The 17,221-nt window shown below is 42.5% G+C and overlaps 1 protein-coding gene across 15 annotated transcripts in view; it reads left to right on the plus strand.

Moving 5' to 3' along the window:
• The window catches only part of LRCH3 (leucine rich repeats and calponin homology domain containing 3), a 62,325-nt gene extending 45,104 nt beyond the window's left edge, over window positions 1-17,221 (plus strand). For 3 of the 15 annotated variants that reach the window (XM_064721249.1, XM_064721251.1, XM_064721254.1), the window contains 8 exons: window positions 1,193-1,273; window positions 2,566-2,637; window positions 3,484-3,532; window positions 4,023-4,136; window positions 4,739-4,857; window positions 6,339-6,476; window positions 8,482-8,559; window positions 10,824-13,186. In XM_064721249.1, coding sequence (XP_064577319.1) covers window positions 1,193-1,273; window positions 2,566-2,637; window positions 3,484-3,532; window positions 4,023-4,136; window positions 4,739-4,857; window positions 6,339-6,476; window positions 8,482-8,559; window positions 10,824-11,024 — 852 coding nt within the window. In that variant the 3' untranslated portion in view covers window positions 11,025-13,186. Of the gene's footprint in view, window positions 1-1,192; window positions 1,274-2,565; window positions 2,638-3,483; window positions 3,533-4,022; window positions 4,137-4,738; window positions 4,858-6,338; window positions 6,477-8,481; window positions 8,560-10,823; window positions 13,187-13,766 lie in introns of those variants that run through there. The other 12 variants (XM_064721253.1, XM_064721256.1, XM_064721257.1 and 9 more) reach the window with 9 other exon arrangements.

Genomic DNA, 17,221 nt, shown 5'->3' on the forward strand with positions numbered 1-17,221 from the left:
CTCCTTTTTAAAATCTTTGGTATTTCTTTTGGTCATCTTTTTGTTGTCTTTAATCACTAATTAAAATTAAAATGTATTCATGTTGCACAGGTTACTCTGACCATTTCCTTCTGTTTATAAACAATGTCAGGACAGTTGGTTTGAAGTCCCAGAATGATTGCCCATACCTTGTGTGGGTGTTAATGGTTCCCTTTAGTTGTAGTTCCTCCTGCATACCTGTGATTTGAAGTGGAATCTGGCTGTAGAACTTCATTGCACACTGTGGTGGATTTCTTTGGGTTGACCTGTGATGGATAACCAGACTAAAATGTTGTTAAAGAAGTGTAATCACTGACCTCTCTGAAAAAATAAGTTTTATGTTAGTCAGAACCTCTTGCTGTTCTCACAAGGATAGTTCCATTTGTTACAATGGATATTACTTTTAGGGCTGGTGTTAAGCTTTCAGACTTAGCTAATGACTTGGTTTAAGCCCTCATTGCTTCTAAATCTCATTTTTCTCCAAATAGTTTCTTGTTTTCTCCTATACTGTCCCTTACAATGTTGCTGCTGTCAAAGGGGGAGAAAACCCCAAAACTGCTGCTCAGTTTCTCTGTTGTGAAGCCCACAAGGTGCTTGAGAAGCATCAGGCAGCTGCTGTGACCTCATCCTCTCACAACCTTTGTGTCATTGCTGCCTTGTGCTCCCTTCCTTGTGTTGTTTTCTTGTTGTGCTCTCAAATGTGGCCTGAGTCTGTCATATTACTGTTAGCACACAGGATCTCTGAAACATCTGAAGTTAAGACTAGGTTTAAGTTAAGCACCAGAGTGTTACAAATAATGGTTATGGGTAAAGTAAGCAGGACTTGACTTATGCAGACTTGTACCCTGGAGTTTTCTCTCAGACCATTGGCATTCATTTGTGTACTCAAATGTTTAATAACCAAATTCTCTTAAAATATCCTTATTTGGTTCATGCAGAGTTCTGGTTGGGCTCTCCTTTGGCACTCCCTGTATCTGCAGTTGTTTCTGGCACAGGGAAATTTTTGTGACTTCAGTGCTAGGCCTAAAGACTGCGTGCAGCATGTGCAGAGGGTGGTGTAAGTCTGAGCTGCAGCCTCCTGACTCCTTTGGTGTTGTGGCTGCCTTTTCTCACAGTCATTCTTTGCATCACTTCTTCCTTTCTTCCCTCTCTCTTTCCTCACTGTCCCTGACAGAATGGCTTTGAGCCTCTCTTTGTGTTTGAGATTGACAATAACACCAATACCATTAAAAGGAGGCCAGGCACTCGCAAACAGGTGAAGAGCATGCGGTGTGTTGGTGTTGTGATTGTCCCTCCTGTGCTGTGCTGTGTCCCCTTCCCTGTGCCCACTGCTGCCTGTGTGCATGGTGACCCCTTCTTCTTAATCTGTGTCAAGCTTGCCCTGCTCTGTTCATACAGGAATAAGCAGATACCTTGATGGTACAGAGCACCTAGTTCTGGTTTATTTTAATGTTCTCATGTGCTAATTAATGTGTTGTCTAAGACAAGTGATACCTGAAACTCCTAAAAAATAAAAAAAACACCATTTTGGCTCTGCCCTGCTCTGGACAAAGAGGCAATCTTGAGGACCAGCTCAAGTCTGTAAGTCTGTACAGGGCCTAAAAACATTTGTGTTTAAGGCTTGCTCTGAGTGTAAACCTTCCCTTCTAGTCCTTCTGGCTGTGCTGGTCTGAAGTGGCAGAAAAGTTGCAAATGTTTTAAGAACTAACTCCCAAATGTGTCTTTCACTACCTGTAGAGTTTCTAGGTGTCATTTGATGTTCTTTCCTGTGCTGAACTGTCACTTTGCTATTTGAATGCTGTTTCAGAAGGCAATAGTGAACCATTCAGTCCTCAAATGTTGAAGTTCTGATGGTGCTTTCAGTGAGACACAGGATTTGGCCTTCTAAATCTGCCTGTCAGTGACAAATGGGCACAACTACAGCCCCTGTTCTTTAAACAGGAAAAGTTATTTATTTGGCTGGGTTTGATACTGGTCATAATTGAAATGTGACTGCACTTCATTTATGGCAACAGTGTAAATCCTGACACTGACATCTTCCCCAAGAGTGAGATTCTACCCACAGAACCTCATCTACTTCGTGGGTAATCACAAGGACCAGTTGTTAGTGTTTGTGGCAGATACAAACTGTGTATTACTGAGCCTCTTGTACATGGGTTTCCCTCATTTTTCAGACATGCATAACATCCTCAAAACACTAAAAAGGAAGCTATTTATTTTTAATGATTGCCTAGAATGGACTATTGTAGGGTAAAATTTCTTTTTTTCTGACGGCATAGGTGTTACTAAAGAAGCTTTTGCCTCACTCACTGTTCTTAATTCTGTTTTTAATGTCACTATATTATATGTAAAAGAAGCACTATACCTCCCAGAAAGTTCAGGAGGATAGGAAGGCTTTAAGTATAATTCAGCAAGTATTGATGTGCTGCTTGTTGAGTGTTTTTAAGAATGTGATTGTGATCATCTCTTCATTTTTACTTCCACCTTTGTGTGCCTGTCAGCTGCTCACTAACTCTGCTACTGCCTTCTCTTTCTTTCTGCCTTCAGTCACTCTCAGGGTTGAACCAAGAAAGCTGTGCTACTACCCTGCCTAGTGCCTCTACCTTCAGTCCTGTCAAGGTATCTCTTGCTATTATCATTCACCACTAGAGCCAACAAAAAAATCTTGGATCCACACATCGGTTTAAACAGGTGTTAGTCTGTCAGCATCTAATCAAAAGTTCAGGTAGGGCATGAACCTGATTCCCCTGATTAAGCTGTAGTGTGTATTACCTCATCTTAGCTTTAGGCTGTGTCTACAGGAGGCCTGATCCATAAAACATGGTAACCAATCTCTGCTCCAAGGGGTTCTTAATTGTCTTTGATGTTGCTTTTTCTGTACAAGATCATTTACTCTTGATCAAGTTGAGTTCATCAAAAGTACACTTGTATTCTTTGCAGGTTTCTTTCTTTTCTGTGGAAACTGCTGTGCTGAATTCATTCCTCAGAAGAATTCATTAGTCTGTGTAAGCACTGTGATGAAACCACAGTGTGTTTCACTGGGGACAGATGTTCAGTAAATGGCAGTTCTGCATTAGCAAGGTGTCAAAGAGGAGTGCCCTTGTCAGGAGTGCTGTATTGCCAATTCTGCATGTTGCTTAATTCCTGGTTTTTGCTGTCCCCTTTGCAAAGAGCACTTCTCAGTTTGAGTTGGAAGGAAAAGTTAACAATGATCTGTCATTGCACAGTCAGGGCTTTTCATCATTCTTTTTCCTAACAGTTGTATCATTTCTGTAAAAGCAAAAAACTTGGTCTCTGCAGAGATAAGAATTGGGAAACAACATACAGTATTTTTTCTTATTTCTGGTTATTTTTCTGAAACACATTTAGATGGATGGAGCTTTTCTTAAAACACAGCAAATTAAAATGTAGTCAAAGCTTTTCCAGATTAGGACCACTCATACTCTTCTGCTTTTTTGTTCACAGAGTGATGACAGATCTACCATCTCCCCTGGCTCACCTACTGCTCAGACAGGTAACAGGGACAGGAAAAAAATTCTGAAAAATCAAAATGCCTGCTTGCTTATTTGTCCTATGAAGAAAGGGGAGCATCTGTTCCCACCTCTCTCTGTGGCACTGCTCTGTGTGAGAATTTACCCAGTTACTTGGGTCTCCTTAGAAAAACACAAGGGAAGAGACAAAAGGGATGAAGAATGTCCTTAGGCAGAGCACAGGGTTTGGCTGGTTTAGGCCTTCATAGAGACTTTGGCACACAGATGCATTCAGCAAGAGTGAGAACAGTTGTTGGAATTGGTATGTGGAATGTGCTTTGCATGCAAGTGTCCTTGGAAGTGCCTTTTCCTACTCTGCTTTTATCATGCATGGCTGTAATTTATTTTGTCATCATTACATTAAAATTTTTGGTTTGTTCTTTTAATTACCACATTGCTGTACCCATTTCCTGTTTAACTCTAACCATTTCCTTCTTCCTCCTTCCTTTCCTGTGCCTTTCCACATTTGTTTAGTCCACCTTTCCCCTCCATATCCTGGCCATGCAGCCCCGCCTTCCTATAGAAACCCTTCCCAGCGACCCGAGAGTTTCCTTTTCCGAACAGCTGTCAGGGATGGAGCCAAGAAAGGTAGGTTATATAGCTCAGAAATCAGCTAGTTTTGCTACATTATATTGACATCTGCATTACCTGGGGCTGGCAGTGTTTTGTTACCCCAGGTCTTTATCAGCAAACTACTTCTAGAATTCCATTTGTAGACAGCTGACATCAGATATGCTGTGAACAAACAGGGTTTTATTTGGAGCTGCCCAGTATTCTTTTGTCATACCTGTACAAGTGTGAGAATTTGCTCATCCTGGTCTGCACTTACACCTTTGCCACACAAGCCTTCTACAACTTGATAATTCTTGCATTGCCCAGTAGCCTGGAACAGAATTGCAATTTCTGGGGAAAGACAGAACTGTTTCAACATACTGCATGTGGCAGAACCTTGTTGTCATTTGTGCATGACTTATCCAACAGAAAGATCAGAATCTAAACAGTGAGAGAATTGTGTTGACATCTCATTTGGGTTGGTAGACCATTAATTGATTAATAATCAAAGGTAAGAAGGAGATTTGTGAGAAGGAATGTAACGTACCCATTCTGGAACTTTGTGTGCAGTGCAGTAGCAAACAACAGAAAGCCAAACTGTGCTTAGTGATTTTCTTTCCTTCATGCTGCTGTTTTAGCTGTTGCTTCATCCTCTACCTGTGCCTTGTCTCCTGCTAATGATTCTGCAGACCCTCGAGTGAGACAGAACTCCAAGCAGCGGGAGGAGGAGCTGGAGCTGATAGAGCAGCTACGCAAGGTCAGTGCTGCCAGGAGCCAGAATGTGAACATAGCAGGAAATGCACTTTGTGACCCTGCTAAATCTGCCTTTGTCTTATGGACAAGTTTCACTGAACCAATATGGGGCACAGTTGACCAAAATGAAATGTGTGGTACAGTCTATGCACTTCTCTCAGATGGGTTCACTTGGTTGTTTGTGGTAGGTAGAGTCAGCTTCAATTCCTGTATAATAAATTATGTCAAGTCCTGCTCTTAAATGTCTGGTGAACTCTGCTTTTATGTGTGCTACCCTTCTTCCTTATCAGCTTTCACACTTGTAAGGAGCTCCCTGGAAAGTTGCCTTTAACTGTCTCCTTTTAATGTCTTTTTTAAAATTCTTTTTGCTATAAAGCTGACAGATGAGCAGATGGAGTGCAGAGACTGCTGCCAGTCATGCTGCCATCATGGTTTCCTCGTGTGCTTTAGATCTGTCTGTTGATTCTTGCCTTATCCTTAGTTAAGTGCAGAACACTTGAGCCACTAATGTTTCTAATATTTATGCTTTTTGTCTGCCCAGGGGCACCACACTCCTGGTTTGTGCCCAGGTGCAATGACAATAAACAGGGATATTGGCAATGCCACAGGGCATTAAGGTACTGCTCTGCTTTGCCCCAGACTTGTTTCTGCAGAGCATGAAGGGATTTCTTGAGGTGCTGTAATTAATTGTTGAATTTTCCCAATAAATAAGAATATACTTTCCTTTCTGGAGCTAATCTTAAGTGCCATAAGCATTCCAGATAGAGAAAATTCCCTCTCTTTGGGGGAAGTTTTGAAGTAAGGACTGTCTCTTTTCTCTAAAGGAGAAAGGTAACTACCTTAGATAAAACTTGGTGGTGTTTTCAGACCCTCTCTTATGTCATCTCAGATTGCTTTCTGTGTAGTCTGTCTCTTGTTCTGCTCCCCAGGTAAGCTTAATTTTTTTGTAATACTTAAATTTTGTACAGTATTACAAGTTGGTGATATTCTCACAGCATTTAAAATGAGTTTGAAAGCCTAAATTGAATTTTTATTCATTCTCTTAAACAAATGCTATCTTCTTTTTGAAGGACTGCTTATGCCAAATAGTTCAGTTTTTACTTTAAAGTCAAAAATATTGTCTTGACTTTTGTTTATTGTGTTGTCCTCCAGCCCACAAAGACAATTATTTTCACTTCCCTTGGCAAAACCATTCTCTGAGAATATGTATGGTTAAGAATACTGTTCCTAGAGCCTGATTTCCATTATTTTTGAATAATGGTTGCGTTAGTCCACTGTGCTTTACAATGAAAGCTGTTCTTCGTTGAACTCAGTTGCTCCCTGGCTGCGGCCAGCCCTGGCCACAGTAATGCACAGGCTTTCCTTGGGGTTACTCAGCAAGCTGGTTGGAGATGCCATGAGGACAGAGAGAGTTGTGATGCAGGAGCTGTGCAGAGTTCCCTGCAGGGCTCTGAGCCCCCCACGTGTCCCTGTTGTGTCCCACAGAACATCGAGGCGCGGCTGAAGGTGTCCCTGCCCAGCGACCTCGGCGCGGCTCTCACCGACGGCGTCGTCCTGTGCCACCTGGCCAACCACGTGCGGCCCCGCTCTGTCCCCAGCATCCACGTGCCCTCGCCTGCAGTTGTAAGTGTGCAGCAGTGACTCTGCTTTATGGCTGTCCACAGGGAGAGCCTGCAAAGCCCTGTCATCCAGACAGGCACTAAAGTCAGCATTCTCCTCAGTGAATGCACGTGACAAAAAGTAACCATCTGTGCTGTTTAAAAAAGGTCTGTAGTGTCACTGAATGAAATTCTGTTTGTTTCATTTAAAGGAAATTATTGTAAGCAAATGCTAACATTTTCATGTGCTCCCTAGACACATTAACTTTAAAATTAGTGAAAACATAGTAGGGAAGTACAACAAGTAGGATCCCACTACACAAGACAGTGAAACCAGGCAGAGACTGAGTTGATTCCTGTGTCCACAGCACTACAAATTCCTCTGCTTAGGAATTTTAGCAGAACACACTCAAGATACTTGGAGAATGGCATCTCCTGGAACAAAACGAATCCTGTCATACCTTTGTGATAACAGGAAAAAAAGTGGCTTTGTCAGGGGACTGTTGAGAGCAGGGAAGTATTGCAGTCTGTTTGGTAGGGAAAGCACAGAATTAGAGAGAGATCAAAATCTGTGAGATACCCATAGGCTATTTATCCAGTTTGTGTTGGTGGAAGTCAGAAAGTTCAGTGAAAATATTTAGGATCAGCTACTTGAAAGTAATATGAACAGGCAGATTGCTTGTTGTGCACCTTTAAAATTGTATGTATAAGGAAAAAAAACCAGAGATTGTTCCTTGGGGAAGAAGTTGAAACATGCACATAGTCTTCACTTATCCTTCTTTTGGAGTGAGTCTTCACGTTGATTGGAATCTGAACTGGCACTTCCAGGGCTACCAAGTGTGTCACTGTGTCCCTGAGACTCAATGTGACCAGGCAGATGGCCCCATTATGGTGAGAACGACTGAGCTGGACACACCAACACTTTAGGCAGATTGTGGAATCATTCTAAGCAAAGGCAGGGAGCCAGTGCTCAGGAGACTTGCATCAGTGAGATCTTTTCAATGGCCTGGTTTGATGTGCAGCTCAATGTTGTGTTAGGAATGAAATTGTGGCTTTGTCATGTGAATGGCAAGGAAGGGGCAGCCTGGAGTCGCGTGGCTCCAGGAGCAGAAGAGGCCTCACGTCATGCCCAGGCACAGGGTGATCTTTGTGCTCACTTGGTCCTTTGGGAGAAAGAAGCCAGTGCTGGCTTTAACCTGCTTCCTTGGTGGGGAGCACAGCACAGGAAGGGGACAGAGGAAACCTCATCACTTAGAGAAGTGTTGAACACCTGGAGGCTGCTGCCTGCTGCTCCAGAGCATGTTCATAGGAGCAGGGAACCTGTGTCTCTTGAACCAGAAGAGAATAAGCTTTGAGAGCAGGAACAAGACAGAGCCTGTGCTGTGGTATGTCTGAAGAGGTGTGAAAACTGACTGCAGAAAAAAAACCTCAGTTGAAAAAATGCCAGTGAGTGCAATTCAGACTGCTCCATTAAACAAATCTACAACAGACTGACAAGCAGCAAACTTCACTTCCAGTTTTCTGGCATTATTTTTTTATTTCCTCTAGCCTTTATTTTTTTACTTCTTTGTTAATTGAAGTATGGTTTGATATTTATATAGTTTTGCATTATAGTAATCCAAAACAGACTCTAGATTGCTTTATGTAATGAAATTGCTGTGAAATCACAGCATGCAAGCCATGGATATGCATTTCATCAAAAGGCATTTTTAAAATGGTTATAACGTAGTCAGTAAAAGTGTTAGCCAGTTTTATATAACACTGTGTATATAAATATTGCAGGGCTTAGAATTGTCCTTTTTTAAAAATCATCCGGCATTCATAACTTAGCTTTTCATAAAACAGCTTTGAAAACTGGGATGGTTTTCTAAGAAAAGCAAACTTCAGCAGAGCCTGCTTTGAATTAGATGAGCTTATGTCAGCGCAGTGTTTTTGGCAAAGAGATTTATTAAGAGTTTTATTTAAATAAAATGTAAAATCTTTTAAAACCTTGCCAGTTAAGAACACTGTATGCCTTTGCTTCTTTGCAGCCTAAACTTACAATGGCAAAATGCAGACGAAATGTGGAGAATTTCTTGGAAGCTTGCAGAAGGATTGGAGTGCCTCAGGTATGTATTTCTGATGTCCTGATATGTTTTAGATGCATTTTTGCCTGGTGCTTCAGAAAATAAAACTTTCTTTGGAATATTGGATTAATAAAAGTTTAAAAGGTTCAGGAACAAGCTGTCCTGCAGTATAGATCAGACTTACCTTGCATGGTCTTCCAGAGCAAAATGAAGCCAGGTACAGTTTACCAGAGTGTAGTATATAGATTTTATATTTCAGTATAGATTCACTTAAATACTGTACATCAGATTCATAATAGCTGATGGACTTTGAGTCTGCCTTTAGAACTGGCAGGTTCTATAAAACCAGTTAAATTTTCTCAATATTAGGTATGTGACAGCTTAAAAGTGGGATAAAATCTGGATGATGGTTTGCATGTCTTTTTTTTTAATCCCAAAGCTTTTCATGTTCCTTCCCAATAATTCTCTTACATAAATGTCTTTACTGTCTTACCATCAAGTCACAGAATTATTGGCCTTTCTCTGATGGTAGCTGTCTTTGCATAGTTCCTACTTTTGTTATGTACCAATGGTAGAAGTCTGTCTTCCTTGTCCCCCTTTTGAAACTGGTAAGATCTAGGAGGTGGACACATAATAAATAGTCCATCTTATCCTGTTGATCCCAGTTATCCTGTTTTATGCTGTCCTGTGCTTTGCACTTTGTCTTATTCAGCAGCTCTCTCAATACAAATAGTTTTAATATATTTTTCCTAATTTCCCTTCCAGTGCACTAATGGATTTGGGATTTTACATTGCTTAGCATTGGTGTTTCTGTTGTAGGTGCTGGTTTCTTTTGTATTCTGAGAGGGAGAAGTAGACCCCATGACTCAATTCCCAGCTACATCTAAAGTCAGTTCTTGAGTCAGTCATGCAGGATTTTCTGGTGTTTTCAGATCACTTGCAGACATTTGAGCCACTGGGATTTTAGGATGACTTATTTATTGAGCTGCCTGGCAGTTTCACATGGCTCAGTGGTGAATTGTGTTAGAAGGGGCTAGGGAGTTGTAAGTGATCCTTAATGCTGGGAAATCCTGCACTGCTTTGTCCCCTAAAAACCTTTGGACTTTCAATCCCAGCAGAACTGCACCATATAAATTCATCTGGGGCATTGTGCAATTTCATCCCAGCTTCCCTATTTATAGCTCCCTCAAGCATGAAGATGTCATTTTTATGGGATTGCAGTACAAAGAACATCACTGGAATGACCCACAATCAAAACCAAACAAACACAAAGGCCAATCAAGAAAAAGTCCCCTGTAAACCCAGGCTGCTCCATCTGCTACCCCTGCTGTGTAGGGCCCTCCTGTTTTTCTCATATATCTTGTTTTAATGTGAAAGAGTTCAAGGAGTTCTCCCTGGGAAAACTTAGTAAAATACCCTCCTTGAACCCAGAGCTGCTCTCACATTTCTGTATTACATCTCTGCTGAGCTGTGAACATAAGATACCTGTATGGTACCAGAATGGCATGGCAGCCTGGTATGTTTTTCTTGAAAAGTTACTTGAAGATTTTTCATTTCATTTCCATTCTAACTACAAAAATAATAGGCTTTCTGAAAGCATGGATCCATGGAGGAATACTTGCCTTTTAAGGGGAAGGCTACTTTCAGAAAGGGCTAATTACAGGCACCACAGCAGAGCAGCAATTTCCTTAGGACTTTGGTGGTTTTAAAGTCCTTGGATCAAAGGAAACCCTCAGCTGAACAGGTTGATCCATGCATCTAGATTTCACTGATTATTAGCAGTTACCTGTGGGAAAGGGAGACGAGAGACACACAATGGGGATACTTACAGAACTCTTAAACTCTTAATTAGTAATAGATATTCTGCAGGATGCTGCATTCAGGCATCAGTTACACATAAATTATTCCTTGTCCTGCTGTTTTCATTAAGTTACATGTGGAGGCTGAACTGTGGTGAGTACTCAATGCCAGCAGCATCTCAGATACCTGTAACCTCTTCACTTCCAGAGAAAAGTGGGTTTCACTAAGGCTTGTGTGAACTGCTGTTTTTAACAAGGAATAATTAATTACATGTGGGAGCTGGAGAGGTGACAGGCACCTCACTGCACACTAAACACTGACATTGAGTTCTTTGCAATGGGAGTCCTGCAGATTTCTGTGTGAGAATTAACCAGCTGTGATGTGCTTCTCAAATGTGTAGGTTGTATCTGAGATGTCTGATAACTGCTTCGTGGATGTTGCTATGGCTAACTGACTGACCTTTTTTTTCTGTCTGTTTTCCCTTCCTGCTCACACACTCTGGACAGGACAATCTTTGTTCCCCTTCTGACATTCTCCAGCTAAACCTCAGCGTTAAAAGAACAGTTGAGACTCTTCTTTCCCTGGGGACAGATTCAGAAGAATCCAGTCTTGTGTCCCTTTCCGTTCAGCTCTGGGGCTTTGTGGTGTTTTACTGTACTCTAATGCTAACGCTCTGTATGTTCTATCGCTGGGTCTTTTTCCTCTAGTGAAGGATAGTGGTGCTGCTTCCTCCCTCCATCACTCCAGTGCTTGGGAACAGATTGTGGGCTTTGCCAAGACTGTGTGTATGAAGTGCTTTGTTTCCCACGGAGGGGACAGAGGTGACAAGTACAAAGTACAAACGCATTGGTTCACCCACGGCGCCGTCCGTGACCCAGTTCCCATTGGTGTTTGCTGTGGCACGTTGAGCAGATGCAATGCCTTCCAAGGGAGGGAGGAGCTGCTGTCCCTGGGCTCCAGCGAGGGCTGGGGGCAGGACATGTGGTGCATGCTGGAGTCTGCTGACCAGTGGTGTAGTGAAACTGCAGTGTCAGTTTGTGCCTCTGTTCCCCCATCTGTGTAATGGGAAATGCAACCACTTTGGTAACCTGCTTGAGGATTATCTGATGAAAAATGTTAAACAATGTGAAGTATTTTTTTCAATGTCAATGTTCTTGATGTGATCTCACAGTCTTAGGAGACATGGTCTGGTGTCATCCACAGAACTTTCAAACTGGTTTGTTTTTTTTACCCTCAGTCCTTTATCCTACTTCTAAGAGCATTTGATTTCTCAAATTTATAGACTCTGCTGTATTACTTTGATTCAGGATTTTCAAAACAACTGTCAATGAATCCTGAGCTATTTGAACATTATAACAGTTCAAGCAGAACAATTTCAGAGAAATTAAGCTCTTCAACAGCTTTAAGAGAAAAGTTTTCTGTCAGAAAAATCTTTATGATCCTGTCAGGTGCTACAGAATGTCGCAGCATTTTACTGTGATCTGGATAAGACCAAAAACTTGTTGAATTTTCCCTTGATCTTGGGCACTCCAACCCAAGCTTGTTCCATGCTTATTCCCTTCTTCCTCTTATCCTGTCATTTTCAGAAACACTTGTATCATGCAATTGCACAAACATAAGGCCCAGCTGCACAAGCACTCTTCACTGTTTTACAAAACTCAGGTAGTCTTCCATAAAGCTTCACAGCCTTTCCCTCCCCAGGGAAAGCACCCTGGTGCTTTAATGCTTTAATGTCTCAGGGACACCTCAGAACTTCAGGGCACTCCCCATGTGTGTAACAGACCATGTCTCCTCAGAGTGGAGATCCATTCAGGGAGCTCTGCTCTGACACCAGGCACAGGTAAGTGTTCAGGAAATGGCTGTTCCAAATCTGCCTTCAATAAATGTTGTTATATCTGCAAGTGCGGTAAATGGCTTGGAAGCCCAGTGCAAGTGGTGTTGGTATTCCAGCCATATCCTGGAACACCTCTGAAGCACAGTTTAAGGTACACAGGAGTTCAGTTGCAAATGTGGTCCCTACCAGTAAAAGTGTGTTATGTGTATGTGGGTCTCACAAGCTCTTGTACCATGAAGTGAGTTTTATCAAAGGAGCAAGTAAGAGCTGCTGCCTTCTGTCCAAGTCACACAAAGTGTTCTGTCCAAGCCAAATATCACTGAGTAAAGAAGGGACTTTTGACAGGGGGAGATTGGTTTACTTTTAAGTAAGCTATTTTTGCACTGCTTACTGGTATGAACTAAAATGAACTCAGTTCCTGTGTTTTTTAACCTCTAATGAACACTGTGATAAAAGCTGCAAGGGGTTTTACACTAACAGTGCCTTCCAGTTTTTAAATTTTGTTTGTCATTACTGTCTGCGGTATGGAGTCATTCCAAAGCTTTTCCCCCCTTATCTGTTTGCATACATAAGAAAAAGATAAGGCATATTTACTCAAGTTTACAAGTATTTTCTCAAAAAGCACACTTTTTTCAAAGTAATATACATTTGCTGGGAAGAAAAATGTATTTTAGCCTGAGCATATGGCTTTCTATGAGAATTGCAGTTGGGGCTCACTTGTTTTCTCTCTGCTCGGAGCTTTGAGGGAGGAGTGTTGGCTGCCACTGTTTGTGCTGAAGGATTTCTTTAACCTCAAAAATCAGTAAAGACTCAAGGAGTGGAGAAATGCCAGTTGATGTGGAAATGACACATGAAAAATAGTCTCTGTAGCTGTATAGGAAGGACACACTTGGGATACAGAGAACTGTTGGACATGTATCCTGACTGTTGTGGAGGGAGGGTGGCCAGGAGGTGCCAAGGACTTCTGTAGGATGAGGCTTTAAATACATCTTAGACTGAGAATAGCACAACTGTTAATAAACACTTTGAAACCTCTTTTTGCATGTTGTGTATTACTGTTACTCCTCAGGATGATTTTGGGGGGCACTTTGGGGAGGTGAGTGAGTGGCAGTGGCTCATTCCCTGCTCCCCAGCAGGGCTTCCCTCACAGCTGTGGCTGAACAGGCTTGTCCCAGCAGGGCTCTCTCCAGAAGGTGATTTGGGAAGGAAGCTGTGATTCCTCTCCTGCTCTGTTGTAGCACATTGATCATATTGAAGCAACCCCCTCCTCAAGTCCATCTACTTTGGTTTCATAAACTGCTGCCATCTCAGTGTGAGCAGAGATGGAGGACAATTTGCTATTCCCCTTTTCTCCCACAACCCTTTTTCAAATTCTTATTTATAGAGTTTTCTATTAAAAGAACACAAGAGATTAGCCCAAGGCCACCTTTCTTGAGTAGTCAAGGTCATGGTTCCTTTGTCACAAGCAGAAATCTCATGTCCTACCCCTATGTGTGTGTGCTGCCTGTCCATAACATTTCATATTTCAGTCACTTTTTGCTTAATTTTTTTTTTTCTTTTCAGTTGAGTGGTTTTCATCCATTTTGTTTTTGTCTTTGTTTTGTTCCCCATTCAGGAGCAATTATGTTTGCCTCTGCATATTTTAGAAGAGAAGGGTTTGACACAGGTAGCTGTGACTGTGCAGGCGCTCCTGGAGCTGGCACCCCCAAAGCAGCAGCCCCTGCACCACTTGTCTGCTGTGTAAGGACCTCCGGGACCTTTTGGGTTACCTTGGCTAAGCAGAAGGACCTGAAGACTTTACTGCCCATGCAGTGCATCCAAACACACAGAGCTCTGTTCTAAGGAAATGAGTTTCCATGATTCCTGACAGGAATGTTTTACTTCATTTCTCCATTTTTTTTGGAGATCACAACAGTTTCCAGGAACATTTTTATTGCCCCTTATTTAAAAAATGAGAGTACATTGGGAGGAGGGCAGGGAATCCTAGTGGCTGGCTGTTGGAGCCAGCTGTAGAAACGGACCTTGCAGGATGAAGAAATGGGTTTAGAGTCTGGAAAGCAATTCCCGGGGGAATTTGTAAAAAGGAAAAAAAAAAAAAGGGTGTTGCTGCAGTGGGCACACAGGGAATTAAATTATTTCGTTATCCGCAGGGTGCAAAGAAATTGAGTTTCTTTGCCTCCAAAGAATGGCTATTTCTATTATAATATTTTTTTAATTGCATCACACAATCTTAACCTGCAGTGTTTGATAACAGGGTCGAACTTCACACAGCTGTCACTTGGCTTGGTAGGTCCTCATCACTAAAAGTTGAAGAAAAAAAACACTTTATTTTTCCCCAGTGGAAAAATTACTGCATGTTTTCTCTGCCAGAAACACCTTAGTAAAAGATACTAAGTCAGATCTGTTCAAATGGGATTAATCCCATCAGCATTCTTGCTGGGTTCACTTTCTGTTTGGGTTTTAACATGTCTTTATCTGAACTCTTTTCCAACAGCAGTGGAGGGAGGTTCCCCTGTCCTCACATCCCCTTCTGGTGGTTTTGTGGGATCACCAGAATCCCGTGCATTTCCCTGCAGTGGGAACAGTGCCAGCCTGCCCTGCTGGTCATTACAAGTCTCTCAGCTAACACAATTACGAGGGGCTGAAGCATCCCCTGCAGGCACAGCATGGATCGTGTTAAGAGCACAGTTCTCAAGTTCCCCAGGTGGGCTGGCTGTTGGCAGAGCAGCTCTGTGCTAAGGCAGCTCTGAAGGGTTAGACAAGGCTTTCAATAAAGCTTTTTATTAGTTGGGGTTTATGTAGAGAGAGGTGCTGGTTTTACAGAACTGCTGTTACTTGATTCCTCTTTCCGTAGTTCACAGTACAGAAGTGGGAGAGGCAGCTGACAAATTTTGCATTTTCCTGGAAAGCTGATGTGCAAAATAAAGACAGGTCTCTGTGCTCTGGTCCTAGTGACAAGGCCAAGCTCACTACCAGACCAATTAACAATTCTTTTCCCCCTTGCCCCCCCAAAAGGCCTCACAGAATCAGTTTCCACCCATGTGGTTCCTTTGTCCCTGAACATTATGCTACTAATACATGGTACATGGTCTGAAAGCAACTCCAGGCATCAGCCATATTCTGTCTGGGATATATTTGAAGCAGAATACACTGAGAGGATTTTATGCAGATAAAGGAAGAAGAAATGGAAACAAAATAGCTAAAAGTCATTTTTGTAGAAGTAAAACCTGCTGTGAGAGTGCCAAGGACTGGTCTTAGCTGCATTTTCCCTTTTGTGTTGCAGTTTTGTTTCCATTTTGTTTTGCTTCATGTATTTCTTTCAAGGGCTGTTGTGGTGATTGCTGAATCCCCTATTTCTCATAATTATTCCAGTTGCTTCTTACTGGCATTGGTTGGTCACATTTCAAGTGAAGAACACCTGGGAGGTGTTTAAGAGTGCCCAGCTGCAAAGAGAAACCTCCTCATGCTGGGCAAATGCAGCACCCTGTGCCCTGCAGGGAATGGAGGTGCCAGGAACTCACAGTCCCCACAGGAAGAGCAGCTCCACACAGGCATTCCCACCCCCTTAAGTGATTTTTGTGTTTCACTTGATGCCATTGGTGAGGAACCTTGGTCATCCTCACAGGGTTACACAGAGGTGTCTGAAGTGTCTGCTGCAGTTTGCTGGGAGGAAGATGCTGCCACTCACAGGCAACACCACAGACTCGGTCAGAGTGTTCCTGCTGTGTTTGTCTCTGCACGTAATTTGAGAGGGAGGGAGGCACTGACTTCATCTTGGTGTCCAACATTGGGTCACCTGTTGTTACAGGGACAGTTGCATTTACCAGCACACCCATCATGGGCAGTTTAAATACCCCTGTTTGAAGAAAACCATTCCCTTCATGAATTGCAAGGGTGTGGTGATTGCTCCAGCATTTAAGGAAAGTGAAACTTAACAGTATTCAGGTTGGTGGAGATTTTGTCATTTAATTAACAGTAGTTTTTAATGAGGTGGGGGCTTGAGTGTGGCCTGCAAGAAAGAGCCATTTCCTATTGCCATGTGTGGCTCATGGCCACCTGTGGCTGAGGCCAGGCAGGCAGAAGGTCCCTGGCACCAGGGACTTTGTTGTGAGCAACATTCACTCTGGAGTTTCAGTGTAGGTAATTGTGTTAGTTTGACATTTGTAATCTTAGGTTTTCAGGCTGGCAAGCACTAAACCTTGTCCAGATGCTTTTTGGACAAAAATCCAAACCTGAAGTTTCATCATGTGGTTTATTTAATGTGTTATACCAAACCCACTTCAGTTCTCTCTTGCAAAATGGGTTGGGATTTTTCAGTGTAGTTATGTGCAATTTTTGTTGTAGCCCATGAAAAGAGTATTTGAAACAAAACATGTATAAAGTTCTATTCTGTGTGTTAAAGCAAAGAAGAGATGCTTTTTCCTCTTTGGGGCATTTGTGCTGGAGGATGTGGGAGGGATCCACCTCAGTGTTCTGTGCTGCTGCTGTTCCTGCACTGACTCCATGGTGCCACACTCCATCCTCAAACCTGGCGAGCCCTGGGCACTGCCTGAGGCTCTGCAAGGTCCCACACTCCAGGTGGAGCAGCCCAGGCACTGGGGAGCCCCTGATGGCACTGGGGGCCAGGGCAGAGCAGCTGGGGGTTCCCCTTGGAAGGAAAGGCTTTTGTAAAGGCCCTGCCCCCTGCTTAAATCCACCAGGGACAACTCTGCACAGCACCCAGGCACCTCTCTTGTTCTTGGTAGCAGCAGGATGGCAAACGGTATTCTTTCCCCTTTATGACTATAAATGGTTCTTTGAAAAACTGTTTTAGAAACAGAGGACTTGTAAGGTGAATTTGGACATCAGAAAATTCTTTTGTATAGATATTGTGATGTTCTACAAAGTGATCTAATTTTGTTATTTCTGAAAACAGTGTAAACGTGTAAGTAATAGAGTAAAGGATTTTAAAGCTTCATCCCATGCTGTATGTCTGTAAATACATTCCATCATTTCTGTTACATATAAATGTGTCTGAATATTGTATATTTTAAGTCGCCTGTATTCTGCCAGTAGTGTGAACTTCTAGCA

Source organism: Zonotrichia leucophrys, chromosome 9 (assembly GCF_028769735.1).
Source record: "Zonotrichia leucophrys gambelii isolate GWCS_2022_RI chromosome 9, RI_Zleu_2.0, whole genome shotgun sequence".
Lineage (NCBI taxonomy): Eukaryota > Metazoa > Chordata > Aves > Passeriformes > Passerellidae > Zonotrichia > Zonotrichia leucophrys.